The 25609-nt window shown below is 48.9% G+C and overlaps 1 protein-coding gene across 1 annotated transcript in view; it reads right to left on the bottom strand.

Moving 5' to 3' along the window:
• LOC128274357 (G protein-coupled receptor kinase 2) overlaps positions 1-25609 on the bottom strand; it is a 48822-nt gene that overhangs the window by 8997 nt on the left and 14216 nt on the right. The window contains exons 2-5 of the mRNA XM_053012524.1: positions 23036-23131; positions 15817-15937; positions 10468-10784; positions 10254-10353 (exon numbers count right to left, since the gene is read on the bottom strand). Of these exons, the coding sequence (XP_052868484.1) occupies positions 10254-10353; positions 10468-10784; positions 15817-15937; positions 23036-23131 (634 nt within the window). The remainder of the gene's footprint in view (positions 1-10253; positions 10354-10467; positions 10785-15816; positions 15938-23035; positions 23132-25609) is intronic.

Below are 25609 nucleotides of genomic sequence, written 5' to 3'. Positions count from 1 at the left end.
CCATCAGCCTGTGACCCACCGCACCCCATTCGATTGGCCCACACACAGCGCACACAGGATACGAAGTTGATGCTCGCTTGTAAGCAAATTTACATTTTATGCACCCAGAGACTGGGGCTCATGTTTAACTTCGGCATGGCCCCAGACAGACACCAATCAGCAAACTTTCCACTACCGAACTGGCCCCGTCGCGCACGCACACACTCACGGTCGCAAGGACACAAGGTCACACGAGCGGCAAAGTTTGTGGCACATGGAAATTTAATTTAGTTGATTCTTGAACAAAACTTCGTTCGGATGTGGGCTTTTCTCTCCGTAGGCTCGGCGGCGGCGTTTTCCTCGCGTCGCTTTTTTGCCGGTGGCCGCGCTGTCCCTGCTGTTCGGCTCCAGAGTATAGTGTTTCAGCTCACTTTCGATGATTAAATTCACACACCCGCTCGCACACAGAACGGGTGCACGCCATCGGTTGGCCCGCGACGGGATACTTTTAATTAGCATATCCTGTTGCGCCGTACCCCCCAAAGTGCCGTAACGCGGGCCCTCGTGGACGCAAGAGCATCATTACATAACGTGTGTGTATCAATACCAACCGCCGTCGTGTGTGACCGTGTTTAAATGCCAAATTTACGATTGACCCGAGAAAAACGGCGCACCACGGCGCTCCGGACACACTCAAGTGTTTAGTAATTAGTCCAATCCCCCAGATTACGATCAGAGTTTGCTCAGGATACTCCGGCTCTCTCTCCGTCGACAATTAAGCCGTCATTATAAGCACAGTGACCCACAACCCAGAGTGACCCGTTGAGGGGCCAGGGATAGAGTGGTGGTCAGTGTTCGGTATTTGCCCAGAATATCATAGCCCATGTGGGCCGCACACGGACGGCAAACATAACCCCCGTGAGTGTCGATAAGTCAATCGACGATGAAGCTTGGCAAACGACGCCAATATCTCTATCTGTCAGACAGCTAGATGATGAGTACCCGAAAACCGGAAAGAATTTATCGGATAAGGGACTTCAACAAATTCCTTTTACGGAGCATCTCCTTTACGCACCGCAGAGTGAGCAGAATAATTGAGAAGAAGGACTGACACGATCTGGAACCTCATAAGAAAAATCAATCTCACTCTCTCTGTTGCCGTCTGGCCGTCGTACTGTTCCTAGCAGATAGAATATTCATGGGACCATCAGTAACTGTACCGAACGATAACCGACGGCGCGCTGTCAGACGGTACACACGGAGACGGCGAGAGACACCCTGTCAATTATGGTTTACCATATGCAAACGCGATTCGGAGGGCAGCTCTCCAGAGTTTGTCCATCATTACTGTCAGAGTTTTCTCCAAAGGAGAAGTTTTCAGCGTACAAAAATTCATGATCGAGCATTGTACATTTTACCATACAGCCCCCCCACGTAAGGTGGTGTGTGGCGAGCACAGGACCTGGACCGAGCATCTTTGGAGCGCGAGTGCCGTGTATCGCCACCCTGCCATGTTCTGGGCCCTGCCGGCGGGCGGGCGGGCGGGTGGATCTCCCAACACATGTTTCTGAGCTGTTTATATGTTTGTCAACGGGAATAAACTTTCCCGTCGGAGAGGTAGTTGTTAAGCGCAAAGCTGATTGCTCTACACTCTGGCTCCGTTGTAGCGCTCGTTCGTTCGTTCACGTTCGCGTCGGGCAAACTCGAAGGAGGAAGTAAGGATTTTTAGTGGGTAGAGGGACACCGAACAAACACGATAAGTGTAATCGAGAAATAATTGAATTAGACCGAGAGAAACAGGATCCATCGCCACACGCGTCACACACGGTTGACAAGTGATTTAGTGGCTGGTCGTCGCTCTAAAGGCTGTGTCCCGGCGGTCCCGGGCAAACCCATACGACGCGTCGTGAACAGACGGAAAGATTGGAAAACGATGATTGTATCCGGCGCACCCGTCGATCGGGATGATGTCCGGGTATCGTCGTCGTCTACGTCTTGCTCCGCCACTGAAGGATCGACCACAGGGGCAAGCAGCGGCGGGTTCGGTTTAGCTTCGGGCGGCAAAACATAAAGCATCATTAATTCATGGATGATGTATGTCCACCGCGCCATCCACCCCGCACGACAAGCGGGAGGGCAAAGAACTTTGTGGCGAGCGAAAGCGTAAACTAGAAGCTTATAACGAACAAATTATCCACGACCGCTACCTACGGGTCACAGCTTGACCCGCCCTCTGGGACGACCTCCCAGACCGGAAGCCATCCGTCAATGTGAGCTTTATTGATTTTAGAGCCGCCATGTTCGGCTGGGTCAGTAGAACGTAGCGCCTGGCCGGCGCAACTTATTGTAAATGGCGGCGAAATAATAATGCACGTAAAGAATGCGGCGAAATTGCCCCTTATGGATTGCGATGCACCCTCAGGCAATGCCGTACATAAATCATTCATAAACCTCACAATAAGATTCTAAAATGTAGTTGGTCCACTTAAGATGAGTTGTTGTTAGTTCCACCGTTGGTCGCTTACATTGGTCAGCAAGTCGTGTGACTAACCCATCGAAGGTTCCAAGAAGGAAAGTCTACCACTGATGGGATCGTCAAGGGATAGATTCTTGAAAAGATGGCCGAGTGTCGTACGAACGTTTGCCAACTCTTGATTGACTTGTACCGTGATTAGTTTCGGAACAGCGGCTAAGCTAGCAAAACTTGTTAGAACGTTGACCAACGGTGCAAGTCTCATGAAAAGGTTGATTGCAAGCTCTCTGATCCAGTCGCTATCACGAAGTCTCACCTATCTGAACTCAATTGTTAGCACAATCCTAATAACTCCAGTACATACATACGCCTCTGAGGACCTTGTCTCAAATTTATGAAACCCACGCCATGTTCCTTAGCCACGTTCCAAAGAAAGATACACGGATTGACTTTTAGCCCTGTTATGTGGGACAATGAGCTGTACGCATTGTTGCCTTATGCACTTCTGCCGTGTTGCGTATAAGTTTCGCCAGGCTACGGTAGGCTATTCATGCTATGAAAATAGTCCCTAGGCCGTCCGAGGGCTTCTTAGGCCTTCCGAAAGAAAAAGGCACGTGAAGAGCATGCATCGATAGCCATATATTGAGGTTCAATTACTATTAAAACGTTTTCCGAATTATACGGGACAATTAGTGCAGTATGGAACCAAATTGACAGTTAGTAGCGAGAAGTGGTCAGTGTTCGAGAACGCGACAGTTACCCGACATGAAGCTCGTATATACAAGTTATACTAAATGTAGTGTGACTGTTCAACTCTAGCGCCAGAGTACAATGAAAATTGCCAAAAGCCAGACTCTTCCAATGTCAGCCTCTGGAATTATCGGCCGATATTTCTCCGGTGTAACCAAGACACAAGGAAGAAACTAATTGTTGACACACCAATTGCACATTTCGGCACTCACGTGCACTGCATTAAAAGTAACCTTCTCCTCGGGCGGCATCAAAAAGGATACCGCATCGGTAGTAAAACTAAGTAAATCGAACCCACCCTCACACGGCTAATGAGCCGACCAATAACGACTGCCAGAGGAGAGCGAGAGAAAGAAGGGGCACCAACTTTCAGCAGTCGCCGTCAGAGCATCATCATTCCCAGTGCGTACCAGTGACATTTAATTACTCCTCCCTGCACTAATGGAACCGGATAAAAGTTGCCATTACGTCGTCCAACGCCGCGCGCGGGCACACGCTGGCATTTCATCCTGACCGCAAAAAGCAATTCCGCATCCACGTGACGCGAAGGACTCGGCGGCGGCGGCCCCCATAACGGAGCCGCCCACAACGCCAACACCAGCCGCAGCCAGCAGCACCAGAGCGCACCAAAGAAGGAAAAGTTAAAGGACATTAAGCACTGGCACACCATGGTTAACGATGCCGGTGCAAAACCAATCGAGACCACACTCCTTCCCCACAGGCAGCGGTGGCGGAGGTGGTGGAATGCCGCCCTCTAAACGCCCCGCGCCATGCCAACCGCAGGTAAACATGGTCATGGCAAAATCGACTACTGCAGCCTTCCACAGCCGCACTATTTCGCTGGCCCCGTTCACCCGCAGTGTCTCCGATGCTGACCAGTTTTTAGTGGAAAGTGTCCGGACACCCGGTGACGCGCGGTGGAAAAACTTTCTGTGCGGAACCAGAACGGGAGGAATATTGTGCGACAAGAAAAGAAATGAAACTCAACAAACATCCGGGAACCCGGCCGAGGGGGGAGGGGAGATAAATATTATGTAGCTCGTGTCCTCGAGAGGACCGAGTTTTGCTCTTCCATCGACTGTCACCCCGCTGACCGGTTGGTGGACCGGTCTGAGTAGCGGAGGAGCGAAGGGATGGAAAGATGATTCGAAATGGTACGATAAGACATTAAAAGCCCTCCGCCGCCGCCGTCGCCGCCGGTGCTGGCGCGCAATGGAATTTGATATTGCATTCCGGACTCAATCTTTTCCGATGTTTTATTAGGTTCCGGTGGCTCGGTCACCCGCCCGTCGCCAGCTCGCTCCGCCGCCAGTGCGTCCCCGGGAACGCGATTTCATCGAAAAGTTTTACAATCAATTGTTCACCACGCTGCCGGTCCCGCCCTAGGTCCAGTGATCTAATTGCCCTTCATTTATCACAACAAACAACGCTGGACATCCTATTGTGCGGGGCACGGTGATAAAATGTGAGACGACGGTGGTAATTAAAAACGAAAATTCGTTAGCCATTTCGTTTTTCCGGCTCCATCATTAATAAGGGGGCGAAAGAAGCCAAATGGAGCAATGATCGTGAAGCCATTCCGAGTCGACAAACGTCATCATTCATCATCAAAAGTGCGCAGTTTGAAGCGCTTGAAATTCAATCCAATTTTCCCGTGGCCCCGTGGCGCGGCCAAGGTCAAGCGAAAACGATTTTCTAAACACATGAGCTGAACGGTTCACGAACGATCGATACTAAAAAAGAGCACAAAAGGCCCAAAATGCAGAGAACCCAGGGCGATGCCCACTCAACAAAATATTAAATTCTTTATTAAATTCAATATACGAGGGTGCGATGGAAAGTTCCCAAAGTGCCAAAGATGCGGGACATCTTTCGTGACGTCCCTCTTTATTTGACGAAAATCTCTGACCTCCGAGCATTCCACAAAGGTCGTTAGCAACATTCGGTGCACTTTGGCAATGTTTGCGGCGGTAGGCGGTTCATCGTTTTCCAAGGTTTTAGGATCACGTATACATTTAGTTGCCCAACATTTCATACCGGTAAATGATGGTACAGAGTCAACCATTCACAGAACGCAACTCATCTTTTTTGAATAGGCCTATTGTCTTTGAAAAATAAATATTCAATCACAACCCAATACTCGGTTTTGTCCATTTTCACAAAACCCCGGATCGCAACTCACTCAAACGATTGTGACACAAAAAATTGCACGCCCAAACTGACTAGTGTTGCTCTCTTCATGTTGATTTCGGAAGCTTTTCAGACCAACCTCGTATTAAGCGGTGAAAAGTACCACCAAAGCAATAAATAATAGAACATCACGCCACATCTTGCGGACTTATTGGCCCATGTGTGAATTTACTGGCTCTTTTGCGCACTGAACTATAGAAGAAACATAAAATCCCGTGATACTGACCCTATTGTTATGCGAGACATTATTAATAGGCGACTGTCTTGTAACGAATCTAATAAAAAAAACATGCTGATAAAGGATATCATAGCCGAGCGTAGTGTCCGCCACCCCCGGCAAATTATGCTTTCGGAGCGCGTAAAGGTGAGCCACTGCCACGGCGGAGGATTCTTGTTAGCATCGGGCAACAACCGGGCATAGTAAAGGAACCCAAAACAAAAAATAAGTCCCATGCCAAGCCAATGATACACCGCTCCGTACCGCTCACCGGCGCACCAGATGCAAGTCACGCGATGGTATCATAAATAACCGCCCCGGAAACTGTCTGCCGTTTGTTCTGCGTCATCCCGCGGCACCGAAACAAAAGCTTTCGCGAGAGGGTAGAGGCGAGTGACCATAAATTATCTCGTCTCAGCTAGATTGACAACACGTAAAGTGGTTGCTTGCAAGTTTTGTACAGGCTAGAAGAACCCACCTAGTTGATCACCCCAAAAACTAGTGTTCACGCCCGCCACCGGGGGGCAATGCACCGACGGGGAGCGCACCGCGCGGACAGGTGATGGGTGCGCAATTTATCTGCTAAACTTTGTGAACCATATTTACCTATCATAACGTCAAACGGAAGGCTATGCACCAAGACGGGCCAACCGTAACGCAGCGCAACACTGTATAACGCGTGCCTTCTTCTCAAGGAACCGACCGGCGGCTGCTGCTGGGACGTGATATTCTGCCGTCACTGGGCGCCCTTCCACGCTGCTGGCGGTATGTAGATTCTGAAGCACTCTCTACTAGCAGCACCGTAACTAAATGGACCTTTTTCTTATCGCCTTGCATTGAATAAATTAGATCGGGTGACATCGAAGATTAAGTGCCCTGTCGCTCGCTGTGTGTTTGCTCACATAAAGCACATTCCGCAAGCAGATCGGCCACTAGCAGGCCCCACTGCCCCAGAGAGCATTGCAGTGTCGATGAAGCCTCTGTTAAAGTCTCAACTCATGCGTGCAGCTGGACCCCGAGTGATGCAGCAGTGTTTCTCTTGCTGACCAGCACACACCAGTTAACCTAATTAAACCTCGGCTGTGGAGCGCAACTTCAAGGGGCCAATAAATCATAATTGAAGCGAACTACTAATACCGAGCGCGCCGGAGACTGGTCATGCTCGCTCTGCTGGGGCAAGCGGAGTTTCGTGAGTAAAGTTACACAACTAGTGTCAAATAAGGGTGGTGCACCACCGGCGGCGGTTTCGCAACGGAGTTCGCAACAACTTTGTAACAAACAAACTGATTTCTTCTCCGAAAGCGCAAACCCTCCGGTTACCGAAGTTCCACCAAACGTGATCAGTCTTGGGGGGTGTTGCCCTTCTTGCAAAAACCTCAGACGTTCCCAGAAATCCTTCAACTTGAGTGACGCCGAATGAAAGCCAATCTGCTGCAACCAGCAACCCCATCCAAAACGGTGCTTCCTTTTTCGCATAAATCAATCAGCAGCTCTCGCTCTCCGACAACCGGGCGCGACAGACAGATCTAGTCCGCTTGTATCGATTTTAGCAACGACCAAAACTGTACGATAATGTGACCTCATCTAGGCACGAAAGCGAAATTACCGCTGCTTGAAAGCTCCAGCCATCTGGGGCAGGCGCTTGACGAGGATTCGCTTCGACGTTCGCTTCGATTTTCCCTGTTTTTCGCTGGCCCAAACAAATGCTAGAAGCTAATTTTTGATTGAAAATTATTTCTACTTCGTCGCATTCGAGATGCCGTCCTTCCGACGTTTCGCCACCACCCCAAGGTTGACAAGGTAACGTTCGCGTGAAAAATGAAGCGGCCCCCAAGAACTCACATCTTCACTTCGTTAGCTAGGCTCAATAAAGCAAACACAACAGCGCGGCGCACCGACACCGGGTCCGGGAGGTCCTTGAGCGGTAGTCAACAAAAATTGAATCCGAAACCACATCAATCACTTCTTTTCACGGCGAAAGCGCGTTCACGTACTTCAATGCTCGCGCACAGACACACACACAAGGCCTGCCGGTCGGTTGGTGAATCTTGACGGCAGGTGTCGGCTAACCAACGCGGCCAAAGGATCCGGCTCCGGACCCGGGGAAACGTCGGAAGGCCTTAGGCGCTTCGATTTAAAGCCCTTCTGGGAGGATTCCGCGTCACGACCGTTTAGGACGTTCGTTTACCGTCCTTTCCCAGCGGGGCACACGCGGCGCGGTCCGAAGAATCTTCTTTCAAATGCGTGAGTGCGTGATCCGTCCCGCACCGCACCACACAATCCGGTCGGTCACGGGAGTTTTCTTTGAAAGTCAGCTGTCTTCGGCAGGAGAGTGAACGTACTGAAGAAAAAAGGACGAAATAATTTCTATGCCGTTTGATTGGAAAACTCAATTTTGCTCCGATTCAGCCGCCTCGGCTGCCGGTTCCGGCGCCGAAAGGTCCCGGGTCGGGCGAAGATTTGAGCTCCTTTGAGCTTTGAATGTTAAGGTGACACCACACAAGCATGGCGTGTGGCGAACGGAAGCCCGGAAGGTCACTGAGCACGACATTTGTAATGTCGTTCGCAATAAAAACTTTCGGCACGATCCGTCCTCCTTCAACACGGGTGGCCCCCGTGAGCTGATAATTAATGTGTTGGACGGCGCAGAAGGACAGGCACAGCAATTTGCCAGCTTGTTATGGCCAGAGTTTTTTTTTTTACTGTTGGAGAGCACGATGGGATGATCCGTTTCTCCTGCTGAGGACTGCGTACGCAATAAAAATGGCGTAAAATATGATGATTTACATTTATCTCCTAAGCACAATTTTTTTTCGAATATGACGCACTCAAAGCCGCGTTCAGGCAAAGATCTTTGCGACAAAGGTTTTATGAGGATTGGACCGTGTTAGCGACAAACGTAGAATTTAGGCAAAACGGAACATGCAGGGGCTAGCGAAACAAAGTTTAGTTCAATAAAACAAAACATTTAATAAAATACGAGGAAATCAGTCAAAAACGTCGATGAAGTCGTGTAAGTAATGTTACTGCATTTTTGGGGATCGTTGAAACACATGAAAAATGTTAGCCATATAAAATTCACGTCTCAGAACAACCGGAGAAACGAAAGAAGCCCCGAGTTCAAACTCTCTTTAATTACACAACAACAACAACAACAACAACCGAAGTTCAACAAGACTCATAAAGGTCACTAACTTGTAAGTTTCATACCAAAAATGCCCCTCTACACCATAATGCTTTCGACATTTGCTTTTCCATGGTCTTTGAGCTCGCCTTTAGGAGAGGAACTCAACTCCTCCTAACTGTACTTGAGATTTAGCAACGATTCATCAGCGCAGAGCACCTTTTCCTAGAATAAGAGAGGTTTCAAAGTATCCGATGGTAAAGTAACATTCCTTTTTTCTTAATTAGCTTGAACTTTTGGCTTCGAGTTGCGTGTGGAATCTCTTTGAACATGACTACATCACCACATTTGCCTAAACCATGTAATTTACGTCGGATGACATGCGCAAAAGCGGCTTTTTAACCTCCTGATTGAAGGATTTGTTGACTTTTTTGCGGATGGAAGAGGATTTGAAGTTGAAATGTTCGCTATACACGTTTAACAATTCGTTTTGGGGTTGATTTCTTTGATACAATGAACACGACCTTCATTTTCGAGCGGTTCCAAAGGAAGACATATTTTCAAATCTATTTCCTTATGTTATCCAAATGATTAAATGAAAATGTTTGCTTCGCTACACAAACGCGATAACGAAAGACAAGATCGTGGCTTGTCCTCGATTATCAAAAAAGACAAATCTGTTTAACTCTGTCCGTTAACCAGGATATCACATTCTGTCTTCGAGTTTTTGTAGCTCTCTCTCTTCTATCATGTTCCGGCTTTTATGATTTGAGCTCCGAGCTTGAACAGCATAAGAACATAACAGAAAATTCAATAAAAAGTATAATCTACCCCACCAAAAAGCTATCCTTAGTGTCGCCGCCTGTGCAAGCATCGTATAAGCAGTTCCCGTAAATGTCAATGGCAAACCTCGTGCCGCATTTGATCGCTTTACAAACACTCTCTTTCTCTCGCTCTCTCTGTATGCCAGAAATGTGTAATTGCCTTGATTGCAGCATGCACAGCACGGATTCGCATCTGTGTTTTGTGGCGACGGGGATGAGCCTAGATTTGTGAGCCATTGCACAGCCCAACACCAACGCGGGTCGGTTTACACGGCACCGTACCGCAACGGAAAGGACCCTGCCGCCGCCGCCACAGGGTCGGCTATTCGCAAGCAAGACAACACCCTGCGGCCGGCAAACGAACGAGGATGGGGCTTCGGCAGTGGAAAATAGCTTCACCCTGGCTGGCCCTTCGGGCGCCCGGTCCGGTTTCTACTTCAAACGACTCAAATCCAATCAACCGCACCGAGGGCGAACGAATTACACGACGGATACCGACGAAGAAACTGATAAACAAAAAAAAAACAAGCCCCACATAGAACGCTTCTCTTGGCCAGCAACTTCCGCATTCCAGCAGGAGCTGGCCGTGTCCTTGTGCCAGGACCGGAGCGCATCATAATGCAGCGTTGCGCCCTGCATTCTGGAGGATTCGCAGCGCGCTACGCCCGCCTGAAGGGGGCCGGTTGCCACACCTACCTGTGGAAGTACATGGATGCCTCGAATTCCCGGAATGGTTCCCCGGCCAGGAAGGCCCTGACCGCCGTGATGGAAGCTTCGAACAGCTCTTTGCTGCCGGCTGCCCAAGAAAGAAAGAGAAAGAGAGAGAGAGAGAGAGTGTGAGTTAATGCCGGATGGTAATCGCAACAGAAATGGCCATTTAGCCCCGGAACACGCACACGCGCACACATACCGGAGAGTTTGGTCCGAACCTGCGCAACCATGTCATCGTTCAGCACGTCCAGCACGAACTCGTCCTTCTCGTTGTGGATGGTGTTGGTGGTGACCGAGTTCGACCCGGTCAGGCTCTTCTCCGGGTCGTCGTGATTGCTGAGCTTCTTGGTGTCGCCCCCGATGCCGCTGTCATCATCGCACTTGCCGCCGTCACTGTCGCAGCCGCCTCCGCCGCCGCTGTCCTCGCGCTCCCGGCTCTCGGTGCAGAGGCCCAGGTACCGCTTCACGACCTCGTACGCCAGCTCCACCCGGTGCTCGTCCGCTGCTATCTCGTACCTGCCGCCGCCGCCGCCGGTGGGAGAGCGAAAACCAATCACAAACCATTAGTGTGTAACCCCCAAACGTCAGCGTCATCGTCGGGCACTTCGGGTGCAACAGGGACAGCAAAAAGCATGGCAGGTTGAGCTTGTTAAACTGCATCTTAACACATGGGCTGAAAAGTCTCGATGATCGCTAGTCTTATTGCATTCATCCCATTTTCGGTTAGTACTAACCTTCAGACGAAAGCTGTCCAAATTTGATGGTATTCTACTAATAAGCTGGCAGTAAATTAATCAGTATCGTGCTTCTTGATAAAAAGAAAACGGCTCAAATGAAGCAATGGCTTGAAAAATATTATAAGGAGTGTTTGGTTCCATCAGAAACAACAAACAAACGTTTGCATTTGCTGACTTCAAACGTGGTCGAAGAGACACCGATGATGCAGAACGCAATGGACGTCCAAATGAGGCGGTAACATCAGGAAACACAAATCAAATCTCCACAAAATCGATTTGAATGATCGAAAAGTGAAGTTATGTGGCTTGCTCTGTTTCAAGTAAGTGTCGCGTTCTGCTCTCTGTTGATAAAAGAAAGAACGAAACATAGATCCATCACTCCGGAATCAAAACGATCGTCTGAGTGGAGATCGACTGGTGAACCTCGCCAAAAGCGCCCAAAAACACTACAATCGGCTGGAAAGGTTATGGCCTCGGTATTTTGGGATGGACGTGGTGGATGGATGGACGTTTTTAATCGACTATCGTTAGACGGTAATAAACTACCGACATCAACTATCTTGAGAAGGGAACTACCATTGCTCCCATGTCCACCGTATTCACCAAAATTGGGTCCCAGCGATTACTGGGAGGAGATCGTTCTTCAAAAAGTAGAGATAAAGCCAGTGTTCTTTCTTAGACCTGGGACTTTTCACCCCATGTGTTACCAGTAGCTTCGGGGAGCCCGACGAATGGTGAGCCCAAGGCACCGGACTTGATTTTAAGCACATCCAATTTCGTCATCGAATGCTCCCAGCTAGTGTCCAGATCTCGGCGTGGGCATCTACATGCGGAAGCGCCGTAACCGGAAAGCAATCAACTTCAACTAGCGTCTAACACGGTCTAATGTGCTTCCGCCGCTGTACCATCGTGTACCTCACTACTGTCCAAGTTTCCTGTGCCATCGGGAACCAAGCAGCCCCAGCTTAAAGTGTTCCATCCGTTCGCCTTAGTGTCCTTCGAAGCTCCCGTGGCTAATGTTTCTAATTTCGAGCACATTCCTCCCGTGTGTCTCGGCTGGGGCTCTGAAAGCGATTTAATAAGACGCCAAATACCTTCAGCCGGTCGAACCGGTCGGAGAGATGGTGGAAAACTTTGCGCCCGGACATGCATGACCGGAAAAAGGAAAATCTCATAAAGGTACAAAGTTCAAGCCAGTTCAGCCACCAAACCACACACACACACAAAGGCACACGGGCGTCACAGAGCCCGTCGTCGTCGTCGTCGGGGTGTTGGAATGCACCTCCCCGGACAGCTTCAAAAGTGCACCTCGCCCACGGACAACCAAGCTTTCCCGCACATGGGATGGAAAATTTATGACCCTGCACTTTTCCACGCCCCCCACGGCGGGCGTTCGGTTCACTTCACTAACTAACCTCATTTTTCCGAACCGACACAGCCGAGTGGCGGAAAAGCGACAAAGTTAGATATCCCCGGTCCCGCTTCTCGTGGCCGCCGGCGGGAACGGTTAAAATGTGATTAAAAACAAAAGCTCGGCGAACCGGAGACCGAACTGCATAGCACCGCCCGCCGTTGCAAGGCTGGCTGCTGCAAGTGAAGAATGATTCTTGAATTTCGAGCAAACGTAAAGTCCGCCTCACCGACCCAGTGAGTCGGACGTCGGTCCGTTTGACTCGACGGTCGCCAGCACGGTACGGCGAAAACAAAGCCAAATCAATAGCATAACTCATAGCGCTCGGCCAAGTATGACCCACTTTCAAAAGGCCTTTGCCGAACACAGTGAGTTCAGTTTACAAAATGGTTTCCAATGAAAAGTCCGTCCAGACCAGACGGCTCAGACCTCAGGCACTCGGAGCTGGTTTGATAAATGATTAGTTCCCGTGGCAAGCACCCCCTTAAGGGAACCTGAAACATAAAAACATACTTCCGATGCAATTGCAAATTGTGCATCGTTCTTGTGCAATTGTGCCATTTCGATGACGAAACTCGATTCGACAAAGACCTCATTTAAAACATCATTCAAAGGAATCATGAAAATCATCGGCAGCTCCGCGACAGGCATTTTCTTCCGTTAGCGGAGCCGTTTCTAGGTGCACTCTGGCCGTTGAGACTGGTTCCATAAAAGCACCAGCCTCGGGGAGTTTAAATTGCTATCATTTGGCTACCTTTTCCAACCAACAAATGGTTATTTCGGAAGACCCCGTCTGCTAAATTCCGTAGCGTCACTCGAATGGGCATTAAAAGTAGCTCCCCGCGGTCGGTAGCACTAAGATCACTCTAATACAGGATGGGCCAGGTTCGTTGGCGAAATTCCAAGAACTGTTTTCGTCCTCAGCAACCAAACTGCGTGGTTTGTTTTGCTCACGTGCAGTCATTTAGTGGAGCCAATGGGCGTTATTTGAAAAAAGGCTGTCGGAAAGTGGAAGCAAAACAAAGTTTAGCTACTGAACATTTGAATAATATGCGAAAAAATGGGTCTTTTATCTTTCTTCTGTATCTTCTTTTTGAATCGCTTTTTTTAGATGTTGAATGTTAGATTGAGATTGTAAAAGCAAAATTATGACGATTAAATGACTTTTTGCTTTAATCTCGTAGACTGAAATCAACACCAAAACGAGTTGATAAACGTTTAATGAATATCTCCTGCGCAAAGCCTTTTCAATTCGCCTAATGACGCCTAATACTTCCTTCCGCTCATGTCATTCGACGTAGTCTATAGAATGTAAACAAATCTGAGTGGTATGACTTTATCATCATGAGGAGTATTCTGGTATATGAAGTCTCAATCAACATTAAGAAACAAAGTACAACAGCATTATGTTCCAGGGATTCATTGTTTTCATGAATCTTACAAGTTGGTGGTCTTTCCTGGTCATGGTGACTCGAAAGCTGGCCAAAATTTGACGAAAGAAAATATCATTCAAGAAGGAACAAGTCTTATTAATGAAGATTTCACCGAACCACAGCGAGCACCGCACTCAATTTAACATAATTAGCTAAATCAATCAAAAGAATCTGGACAAAACCACGATGTTTGACAACACTGTCTCGGCGGAATGGTATTCATTGCGGATACTAATCTTGTTTTCACGTAGATGAAATTTAGATTTTTTAAACCATGTTTGGACAAAATGCTTCTTTTGTATCAGTGATACGTAAATACAGAAAAATTATCATTCAAACGTCTTATATAACATTTTTGATTGATTTTTGATTGACTCAAGTAAATTTTATATCCTCGCATTTCGTAAAATCTCTTGGGTTCTTGAACTAACCTTCTTCTTACTTTCCACTGTAACAAATTAATTTCCCTGTTGTAACACAATCATTATGATGTTTTGTTAATTATCGCCTTTTCCGGACGTTTATTTATGAAAATAGAATTCAATCTAATCGAAAACACGGAAGCCAAACTATTTTCAGCCACGGATCTGCAGAAGTGCTGAGATGACGACGGAAGCATTTGTTTACATCTCAAGGGAATTCTTGGAATTAGTCAGTGGTATTTTAACGAATCTGTTGGTTCATCCTGTATTCGAGTGGTCTTAGACGGCACCAGTGACAGCGCACTGTGCGTTCTGGTGTTATCAACCAAAACATGATAGAACGAGCAACAAAAAAACTCCAACACAAACTTCCCGATTGCTTCCAACGTTGCATGTGCGTTGCAATTTTCTCATCGCAACGCGTTATTGATAGCAAACAGAGCGCCTCCGTCCGACAAGCGTTCGGCAAGGGTTCGCCGTGGGAAAACCGAAACCGGGACAGAAATGAAAACCCAGCCCAACCCACCACCCAACAACCCAAAAAGCGCCATGCAATCGTGCCCCGGACACGCGGGGGACAAACATATCCCAGTGCCACTTTGCAATGATCCAAATTTGCCGCCCTCCACCCTGTTGCCTGCCCGGTGGTGCCGCCCGTGGTTTGTGGCCACACCCGTCACACTGCACTTTCCCTCTCCGATTCCCGTGGTCAACGCCGTCCTGAGGGCGACATTTTATCGGAGCCATTTTTCCTCCCAACACACACACACACGTACGGTGCACCGTGCACCGTGTTACCCATTGTTTCCGGCAGCAAACGGCGGCGGTGGTAGTGGCGCAGAAACGTGACGCGGTTGCATAGCAAATTTCCCATAGCTCAACCCTTGCCTTGCCGTGCGCTATCCCGGAGGGCGAAAGCCCCCAAAACTCTGCTCGGTGATCCTGCACGGTCCTCGGTGGCCTTTTTCGGGAGGGGCTCCACGGAGAGAAACACATCGCTTTTCCCGGCTTGCAGCAACCAACCCGTCGGGATCGTCGGTTGGTGGCGCGCTCGTTGGTTTTATGGCAGCGCCATTAACCCACTTAGCTCGCCTGGCCTGGCAAGGCCTGAGGGGGCTCTGCTCCCGGCACAATAGAAAACCACCGTCTCTGGGCTCCGGCCCCGAGGCTCCCGAGGGGTTTGTGGTGGCGCTGCCAAGTCAGCACAACAACACACTTTAAGACCTTCCAGGAAGAAGTTTTCCCGACCGGCGTCAGCGCAGCAGCGACGAATTTTTGCGCCATCAGAGATCGTCTGAGAGATTGGCCGTTCACGTTCGCGTGTGTGTGTGTGTGTGGATCTGGTGGTGGCTAACGAAACTTTATGGTGCACATTTTTCTTGGCCCCGACAACCGTCACAACGCATTAGAGAAGTTTATCAGCATTAAAGTAATCAACATGGCCACTCGCCAGGAAGCGAAGGAAGAAGCTGCGTCTGTGGACTTTCTTTTCGGACAACGGGGCTCGCGGTGCTGTAATAAGTAAAGCGAAAGCCGCACACTTACCTTGTGGCATCGTCGAGAAAGGTGATGTAGCGCGAGTACTGGGGCCGTTTCACCTTGCAGAACTGCCGGAAAAGCTCACGTCCGATGGGCTGCTGATCAACTACGTAACCATAGCTTACATCTGCGGAAAAACACACACACGAAAAGGGGAAGCGAGCGATAAAAACCTGCGAATGAATGCGTTAAACAAGCCAGAGACGGTTTATGGCACAGACGGTGCGCCGCCTTTTTTTTTGCGGCGTTTGGTCGATAAATTGCTACCGGCGGCACGTTTTTTCTTCATCCCAGGACGCCCCGGCAGCCACCCGGCACATGAAAGAAAACATACGAATTGCCTAATTGTCCTGTGTGTTGATTCCACACAAGGGGAAGGAAAAGCACGCTTGCGCGTAGCTGAGCGCGACACTTTCTGCGAGGTTCGCACTTTCCTGTGCTGACATCAAATGGTCGTGGTTTTGGTCTGAAACTTTTCGAACCAAAACCAATAAAACGTGAAACCAGCAGAAAGCAGCCGCGCGGTAGACGCGAAGATTTATTAACTCCAAAACCTACCAAGAACCAATAGAGAAACCAATCAGCAGCCGTCGTCGGGTGGAACCGACGGCCGGGACAACACGGACCACCGAAGATTAAAGGGAAAACACAAATCTCAATTAGCGATCGGAAATGTCACCTACGCCCACCCTTCCCTTCGTGGAAACGGACAACGAATGGGAATTAGCCCAGCCCGGAATCGGTGGGTTTCGCCCGAAGTCGGTCCCGCAGGGCCGCTTATGGTGGGGGGCTCGAAGGATTCGCTTTCGTCGCATCGAACCCACTGACCTCCCAGTGTGGAATCGGTTAAATCACTATCATTCAATTGACCCACTCGTTGACATCGGGAGACGCTATGGCTTAGGCGGAAGATTATTGATTACTGACCGATGATGACAGATCTAATTGGAGAGGTTCAACGAGAGCCGTTGAATGCGGCGTATGCGACGCACAGTTAAAAACATGTTATTATGAAACATTTGCGAGTTTATGAACATGTTGTAAACAGCCACCGGCAACATTAACCCAGACCAGACATCGTCTATGGGTGTGCAGTTATGAACTGAGAACGGCTCAACGTTTACAGTTAATAAGTCCAACGAGGTCGAAGGAAAGACAAACATTGGTCCATTTGCTACAAGTTTGGTCCTTTTGTCAAAATGCTACAGACAGTTGCTAAATCATTTGCGAAAGCTGTCGTTTCGCTTTGGTATGAATATTACTGGTTACTTTCGGTTTATGGTACGATTTTCTATTAAATTCGCATTGAAGACAATTTTCGGTTTGTCCTCTGCCCCAAACTACTGCATATGATGAACAAGTATTAAACAAATGATTTAAGTTTTAATAAAACGACCACACCCCTAACAAAAGCTTCATCGAAACGTTGTGGCTCGTTTGCGATCCGTTTGCGCTGCTTCGGTTTTTCGGTTAATCGGGTTTAAAAAGGATTAATTGGTTTGTAAGCGAAAAACGTCAGTTCGAACCCTGACATCAGCTTGAGTGTAAAACTTATGGCTAAGGCAAAAACGTTATAATAATCATGTAGACGATCACCTTTAGAGGTAGTGAAAAGAGGATCACAATTTTGACAAGAGACTACGGTTTTTCACAAAACTATACAACAAAGCGAAACCGTGTAAGGCTCAAATTGAAGCAAAAATGATCTGACTTCAAAATGATCTAAATCAAATATTCGAAATAAGTTTTCTCACGGTCTGTTTATTTTTATTTTTTTTTTTAAAGGAAAATTCCCTGTCGCTAGTCAAATGATGCCGATATACCGATTGTATTAGGTTTGATATTTACAGCATTCGTTACACAGCTTTGTCTCACATTGCATTTTCAAACTATCTGGATGAGCCAATCTCATTTACCATCCAATGATATCCAAAACAGTTGAGACCGACAATGAAGACAGTCCATTCCAGTTTTGTTCTACTCTAGATACTGCCTTTAAGTATGTGACCTGTCTCAATGTGCACAGTGTCTAAACCAATAATCATTTGGAGCGATGCACAAACAACAATCGAGAAAATCGTACCGCGATTAGGAATTCACATTGACAAATGCCTTTAACGCTTGCCAATGTAAATTCTACAACAACAAGTCCCACCAAGGTGCATCGCGAAGGTGGTCAAAAGCATAAAACTAATGTTGTTTTATGATGATCGTTCCATTGTAAGGCGCATTCAACACGTGCACCGTCGTAATAAATACCGCCGGTGACAATTGCACACGCGGCTCCGAGCTCTCCTGCGTCGAGAGGTGAGATCAGGGCGAACAGAACACGCGCCATTGTCGCCAACGCTAAAGTCTCACAGCCGCTCGCTTCCCGCGGGACAAAAGCGAAGCCCCGGACAACGCCCACAAGTGCCCTGGGCGGTGTGGACACTAATCTATATTAATGGTCCTGACCTCGCCCGCCAACACACAGCAGCAGCAGCAGCGAACTGCGTGCGAACGTCTCGGAGAGGAAACTTGCGCAATCCTTCGATCCACCCGGCGGTGGCGCGACCTGAGGACGGCGCGACCCAATCCTGGGGACGGGAAAGTGCATTTTCACTTGAATGGCTGATTTCATCCATTTTAGAGGCTGCTCCATCTGGGGGGGTGAAGCCCGCAAGAGTTGGCCAGCGGCCACCCAAGGAAAGGACGACGACCGTCCTCGGCCCATTACACGACGGCACCGTCGTTAGGTTGTTGCCGCCACCGCCACCACCAACATTACCGAGAGTCCGACATCCTGCGGCGAAGGACGCCTGCGACGCGAAACTAGAACATTTTTCAACATGCCTGCATCCGTTTGGCATCGAAACAACATGACAAAGTGACGCATTGACCCCCCCAGTTTTCCTGCGGCGCGTGGCGGCCACCACGGAGGAGCGAAAGAAAATTTATCTCATTACTTCCGCCAATGCCGGCGCCACTGCCACGCACCGAGCGCCCCGATCGACCTCGTTTCTTCCGCTTTATTGGCCCGGACCAGTCGAGCAAAGGGGATTTACCCCGCCTTCCACGCTGCCGATTGCCGAAGACGTTTGCGTCCTCCCAGAATCAGTGCCGAAGTTGGCAAGCAAAGCATCGTGCGCTTGATGAGCGTTCGGTTCACAACATGCTGGTCCTTCGGCGGCGGTCCGGTTCGGTGCTCCAAGCGACGTCGTGTCTAGCATCACTCACTTTCCACGGGCGGCGACGGCGGCCAACGGGCGGGGTTTGCTCACCGTCTTTGTTTTTCCGGCCATTTTCCGCCAGCGCAGCGCGACGAAAATGTTTACCCATCGTCACGGGGGATGGTAATTTTCGCTCGTGCGACGGTTGGCTCGCGTCGGTTTTTTTCGGCCGTAAGTTTTATGCTTTCGCCATCATATTCTGGTCGTCCGGCTCGGCGAGGCCACCCAACGACGAATGGGTCTGCCGGGGTCGCCACGTTTCGCCCTCTCTTGGGGAGCTGGTCTTTTAATCAATTTCGAGCCATTCGTGCGTCCGTCAGGCGACCAACCGACCGGCAACACACGACCAACCAGCCGGGGCAAGCATAATGCGCGGCACCCGTTTCATTTCGTTTTCACGGTCGCCGATGCCCGACGTCCGACTGTCTCCAGTATATTATTACTTCATTAAGATATAATAATACAAACACTGATTGCGTTATCACCTCTCTCGACCGGGGTCCATTGGCCGCAAATTATGCCGCGAGTACACGTGAGGGGGGCGCGGTGTGCGCAAAAAACGGGTCTGGGAACTTCATTTATGTTTCTCACGTGAGCGCGCAACACGCAATTTGCGCTGCCGACCGGCGATACACAGATTCACGGTTTCGATCGCACGGGGGGTTAATAAGCTTGGAAGGTTTTCCAGAAAAAATCTTGTCTTCAAGAAAATGTGGAACCCATAACACCGATTCCCAGTCGATGTTTGCGTCTTAATCGAGTCCTGTTTGAGCTCTGGAAAGTTAACAACTCCAAACTACTCCTCCTTTGAGCTCTTTCTCATTTCGTTTAACAACTTCATAAAACACTCCCTGAACCAACGAAACGTTGTTGTTGTCCGATCGACCGCGAACAAGTGGGGAACCCACATTCAAAACATCCTTCTCTTGGGCGAATGTTCATGTAAATATTTTTTTTATAAAACCGAAAAGGTGTCAATTCAATGGTTTGGTGTCAGAACGCAAAGTGCGGCTGTCATGGCACGTCAAATCACACACGCCAGTTGTCGGCAGCCGCACGAAATTGGAACAGAACGTAGACTATAGCCCATCATCAGATGGAGCACCAGGCAAAAATTTGGTTCCCAGCTGGGATGAAAAATGTTACTAATAAACGCATTATTAATCCAACGAACGCGAGGGAAATAGGTTCATTAACTAAGCTTGTCTAGAAAATAGAGCAAGCGTGTAGTGCCAGGAAAGGTTCGATAACAGAACGGCAAGATTTGAAATCGCCAGTGCCGAAGATAGAACAAAAAAATGCACAGCTCGTTACAAGGGTATTCATTTCGTTGTAATAAGAGAGTTTAATGCACCAAATCTCTCAAGTGATAATAACAATAACATTCGTTGTACGATTAGACGACGTGAATTTTAACAAAAAAATATTTCACATCCACCAGACGATCAGAACGGAACATTTTTGGTATAAAAACTTAACTTTTGAATTGCTAAAATAGGAAAAACTTCTCTGCCATCCTTTGATCTTATTGACCCATGTGTTATGTGACCGGCGGGGTGACAAGATAATATGCACATAACGTGCTCACTGATGCACGAGGTCCAAACGCACTTGTCGTTGCTGGGATTGTAGTTGTACAACCCGTTAGTGCCACGGTATGTCGTCGCTTTTGAACATAAATTCGAACGGAGGCGTACTTACGACGCAAGTGCGCAAATTACAGAAAATCGATGGCTGATTTTGGGGTCGAGTGCATCATCTCTCTCTTTTTCTTTCTTTTCCTCTCTCTCGCTCTCTCTCCTCTCTCTCTCTCTCTCTCTCTCTCTCTCTCTCTCTCTCTCTCTCTCTCTCTCTCTTTCTCTCGCTCTCTCCCTCTTTCTCGGAGCATTGCAAAAAACAATCTTCCACAAAATACAAAAACCTTTTCCGATGTCCTGAAGCGATCTGTCTCTGTTTTTCGGTAATTTTACTTCAATTTGGTTGAATGGCGAAAGTTCAGCTCAACGAGCAAAGTTAGTTCGGTGCAATAAATTAGATTGCATTACCCGCGCCCCGCCCGTCCGTCCGTCCGGCTGCACTTTCTCCGGCAGACGGCTGTCGCGTGACCCGCGGTCAGCGATGGGAATCCAGGACACGGAGCAGCGATGGCCAAAATACGTCCCTGCCGCACAAACGCACATAAGGAGCCCCATGAATGTTTCAAGAAGGTGCCGCCTTTGCGCAGGAAGCTTCCAGAAAGGGATGATGCCCTGGCGTCAAACTAGGAAAGGAAGCAGCGCCCATCGATCGATACTTGGTTTTTGTGATTGGATTTTTGCTGATTGTCGCCCAAAGTTACGGCCTCTCTCTCTCTGCCTCTCTACCTCTCTGTCTCTCTGCCTCTCTGCCTCTCTGCCTCTCCTTTGATTTGCAACCCTCGAAGCGTAGAACGGTCGACCACTTGTGCCACTTCTTCCGGGAATCGACGACCATTAGAACCCCGATGGCGCTTTGTGATTAAAGAACACTCGACCAACCTCGGGAGGAGGATCAGATTTTGGGGTTCGCATTTGGAGCAGTGTGCTGAGCACTCGAGGGCCCCTGGGGCCTCCAACCAGGGTGGGCATCCGTCTTTGAAGCTGGCATGGTGGTGGGGTGCCAGGAAATGAAAACAATGCGGGCCGAAAGTGTAAACTCCGTTGGAAAAGTTTTTGTACAAATATTAGTTTTCATCGCCAGCCAGCAGCACGAATACCTTCTAGCATTAACAACAATCTGTGGTCCTTGCCAGTTAAAGTAAGGTCGAGATGAAACTGTTCTTTGCGATTTTATTAAGCCACACTCCGCTCTACTAATCCTTTGGGTCCTTTTGTGCCTGCATAAGGCAACCCGATTTGTAGTAACACAGTCTCAACGAAGTTACGGATAACGGAACAAATAATTATTCACGTTAAAAAGCACTTCAAAAACGTTCATTGCATTCATTGCAATCGTTACATGCAATGCATTCACGGATTCAGCAAACCACTTCAGTGAAGGCGACGGCTCATCACCGTCCACCGCTTGGCACAAGTGGCACAACACTCTGGCATGTAGTGGAATCTGGTTTGTTGGTAATATTCTTGTACATCAATCGCAGAGTTCCCGTTTTTTTGTTGCTTCATCCTCAAAGTGCATAATCCGGGCGGAACCAGCGAGGGAACGCGGCCAGAGGCCAGAGCCCATAAAACCATTCCCGAACGCACATCAACAGCAAACACCAATGTGTGAATTTCATCGAACAGCCGCCGTTTCGTCTCTGCAGCGCCGCCGCCGTGGTGCACTTTCGTCTGGTCTGGGATTTTTAATGACCAAATCATCAGCATCCATTTACTGCAGATGCATCTCATCTCTGCCAGATGCTTTTTGCCGGCAGAATGGCATTTTTCCTCGCTGCATATTCCCACATTCGAGATCAACGGCACCGAAAAACGGTGGAACCCAAATCGGCACGGCACGGCACGGAGAACGGGAATTATTTATTTGCTTAATTAAACTTGCTATTAATTAGGCAAGATTTATAGATTGTCCATCGTTGCCGATGTTGCTGCCGATGTTAACAACGCCAGCGATCATTGCGTAATTGGCGATATCACCAGAGGCGATAAAACCTTGTGTCCATGGCAAACGGGCACGGGAAATATCGCTCCGGCTCCGGCGAGTTCGGAAAATAAAAACATCATTAATGCTTTCCAAAGATAAATGTTTCTATTTCCAGTGGAACGTAACGTTCTACGGATTGTTTGGTGAATAAATGGGCGCCCGAATGTCATGCGAATTTCTCCTAAACAGATAGCGGCCTATACCGCACGACTACACGAAGCTATAAAAATCGAGCTCTTTACCATACTAGCAAACTGTAGCCAAATACTAAACACTCGATACTAAATTTTCAACATATAACAGAAACTAGCCAAGATTTTGGTTTCATTACTTCAAACGTAACACACAAACCGTCGGTGGCGCGATTGGATGTAAAGGCTAACAACACTTACCTATTTTGTTCTTGAGATCGATGCACTGCGATATGTGAGGAAACTGAAGGATCTTGCGCCATTTTTTGCTCTTGCCTTTGTTACTGTCGGAGCCTCCTGCAACGGAAAGAATAGGGAAATACATTAGAAAGAAGCACGCCAGCATCCCATCCCGGGAATCGATATGATCCAGGAAAAGATCTCAATAATTCATCGTCTAAATGCCAAGCGACGGTGCCGCCATTGCCAAAGAGACGGTGCCGCGTGAGTAATAGAGACCTGATTCAAACATTAACACCGATTGGCCCCGTGAATTGGGCCGGGTATATTTTTCTCAACCTGTCACATGTCAACCCGACGGCCGATGAGATGAAAAATGTGGCACTTTTTCGTATCTATCCACGCGGGGCATTTTATGCCCCATTTGGTGGTAGTGGCCCCATGACCCACACCGCTTCAGTGAGGATATCCGTGAAAAATGAGGCGGATACGCGATACACGACTCCGGTTCTTCGGGTCGCTCCGCCAAACGAGGACCGTTGTCCCTTCCGAGAAGGTTTTCAAGAAAACGAGAAACCCACGCACTTTCGGTGAAAATTCGACACGGCTACTGCTTTTTATGACCAATGGAAAATAAAAGGGAGCGAGAGGGAGGCAGGGTAACTATCTCTTATTTATTCAGATCCTACCGAAAGTCAACTGATACGGTGGCTGATACTTTACAGTACCGGGCGAGACCGACGCCAGTCCATATGTTTTCGAGGAGTTATGTGCCTTTAGTCGTGTCGTGACGTAGGATCACCAATCGTTAACACCGAAAGCACCAGCAGGCGAAGTGATAGCAATCGGGTGTGAGTAATCGGAATGGTATGCCGTAGCCGAACAAACCTGCTGGAAATATGTACTGCAAATTAGGACCTGTGCGACGAAAACACGCCCTAGACTATGTCTAGTTGATGGGCATCCACAAAACGATTATGTTCCGATCGATGTTTTGCAGTTAAAATCAAATACAAATTTTGATTAAAACCGTTAAAACGAAACCGAAACTTGTAATAAAACCACGAAGTCATCAATAAACATTGAACACTAACCCGTATCTAACTCAAAGTGGTTTGGCCCCACAGACCCCACGGCCGACAGATTGCCACGTACGCAATATAAATTCTTCGTCCATTTCTACCGATCCCACGAGCGCCGAGAGCCGGGACATGAGCTCGTTAATTTTGGAATCAAAAATCAAACGGTTCCATAATTGCCGAGACGGACAATTTGGCCACACACACACACACACACACACGTGGCCCGGGTGCGCACGTAAGCCGTTTAGCGCAAGATTATTGTGCTAAAAGTATCACGACACGACACCGTGAGCGCGAGCGACGACGGCGGCGACGGACAACAATGTTCGCCCGGCGCTATTTCGCTTCCTGCGAAACGGGTGAAAGACCGAAACAGCCTCGCCCTGGTGTCGGTGCCGTGTTGCGTGCCGTTTTTGAATTAGTCACACTTCGTTTGGTTCGCAACAATTCCATCAATCAGCTCCCAGAAGGGGGCCGCCAACGCCGCCAATGGGGCGCAGAGGTGGGGCCGTTGTGGCCTGCTGGGGCGAGCGGTGTGTGTCCGGCAGCGGCGACCATAACCGAAACTGCTCGGTCACTACCAGCCAACAACACGGGGTCCGCCGCCCTGACCGGTAGTAGTCAACCTCGCACCCCTTTTTGGGGGCGCCACAGCAATTGGAAAGTCGGGTCCGGTCGGTCGGTCGGTCGGTCGGTTGGGCCACCCTCTCCGCCATTTTGTGCACGGTACACGCAGCAGTTCACATTCAATTTTCGAGAGAGAAGAAAAAAAAACACGGGCCATCAGGAGGTTATTGCGCTCCCGATGCATTCGTTGGCATTTTCCGGCGCAGCATAGCTCCCATTTGGCCCAATAAAATCAATTGTCTGCCATCGTACCGCAGCCAGGGACTCAGAGTGTGAGAGAGAGAGAGAGAAAGGTGGCCTAAGCAATCAATTCCGGTGTGTAACGGGGAGCTGCTGGGACGATGGTCGGCGAATGTACCAGTGCGCGTAATCAATCTGTCGCCTATTTTTATCATCTTTCCGTGGCCCAGCGTGTGTCATAATGGACACTTCCGGTGAAAATTCCGGGGGGACCCTGGTCGTATCGGAACCGATCGAATGGAAGGAAACGCGCCATTGGCGTCATCTAGCGCCGGGACCAAGGCCGCCGGCGCTGCAGCAAAGGGATTTGTCAGTTTGCATCGCCGAAAATCGACGGCCGATCGACCGACCGTTTGCCGTCTGACTGCACGCAAAAAGGGCACCGAAATGCGAGATCGATTTCACACTCCATCTGGCGCAACAACGCGTGAAAAGCGCGTGGCTTCGTGGAAAACGTGGCCGTGCTTCCGTGTGTCAGTGTGTGTATGTGTGTGTGTGTCCGCATTTCCCCGATAACACCACCGAGGACGCCCAAGAAAGTGATAAATGATTCCGGGACCACCAAAGGGCGCTAGGATTGTCTACGCCCTACGCCTGCCCGCTCGTTCGCTGACACTGAATTAAAATCATCAACTCGATAGCGAAA

The sequence above is a fragment of the Anopheles cruzii genome, chromosome 3 (assembly GCF_943734635.1).
Source record: "Anopheles cruzii chromosome 3, idAnoCruzAS_RS32_06, whole genome shotgun sequence".
NCBI lineage: Eukaryota > Metazoa > Arthropoda > Insecta > Diptera > Culicidae > Anopheles > Anopheles cruzii.
The sequence above is the reverse complement of the archived record's forward strand: the minus strand, read 5'-3'. Positions and strand labels throughout refer to the sequence as shown.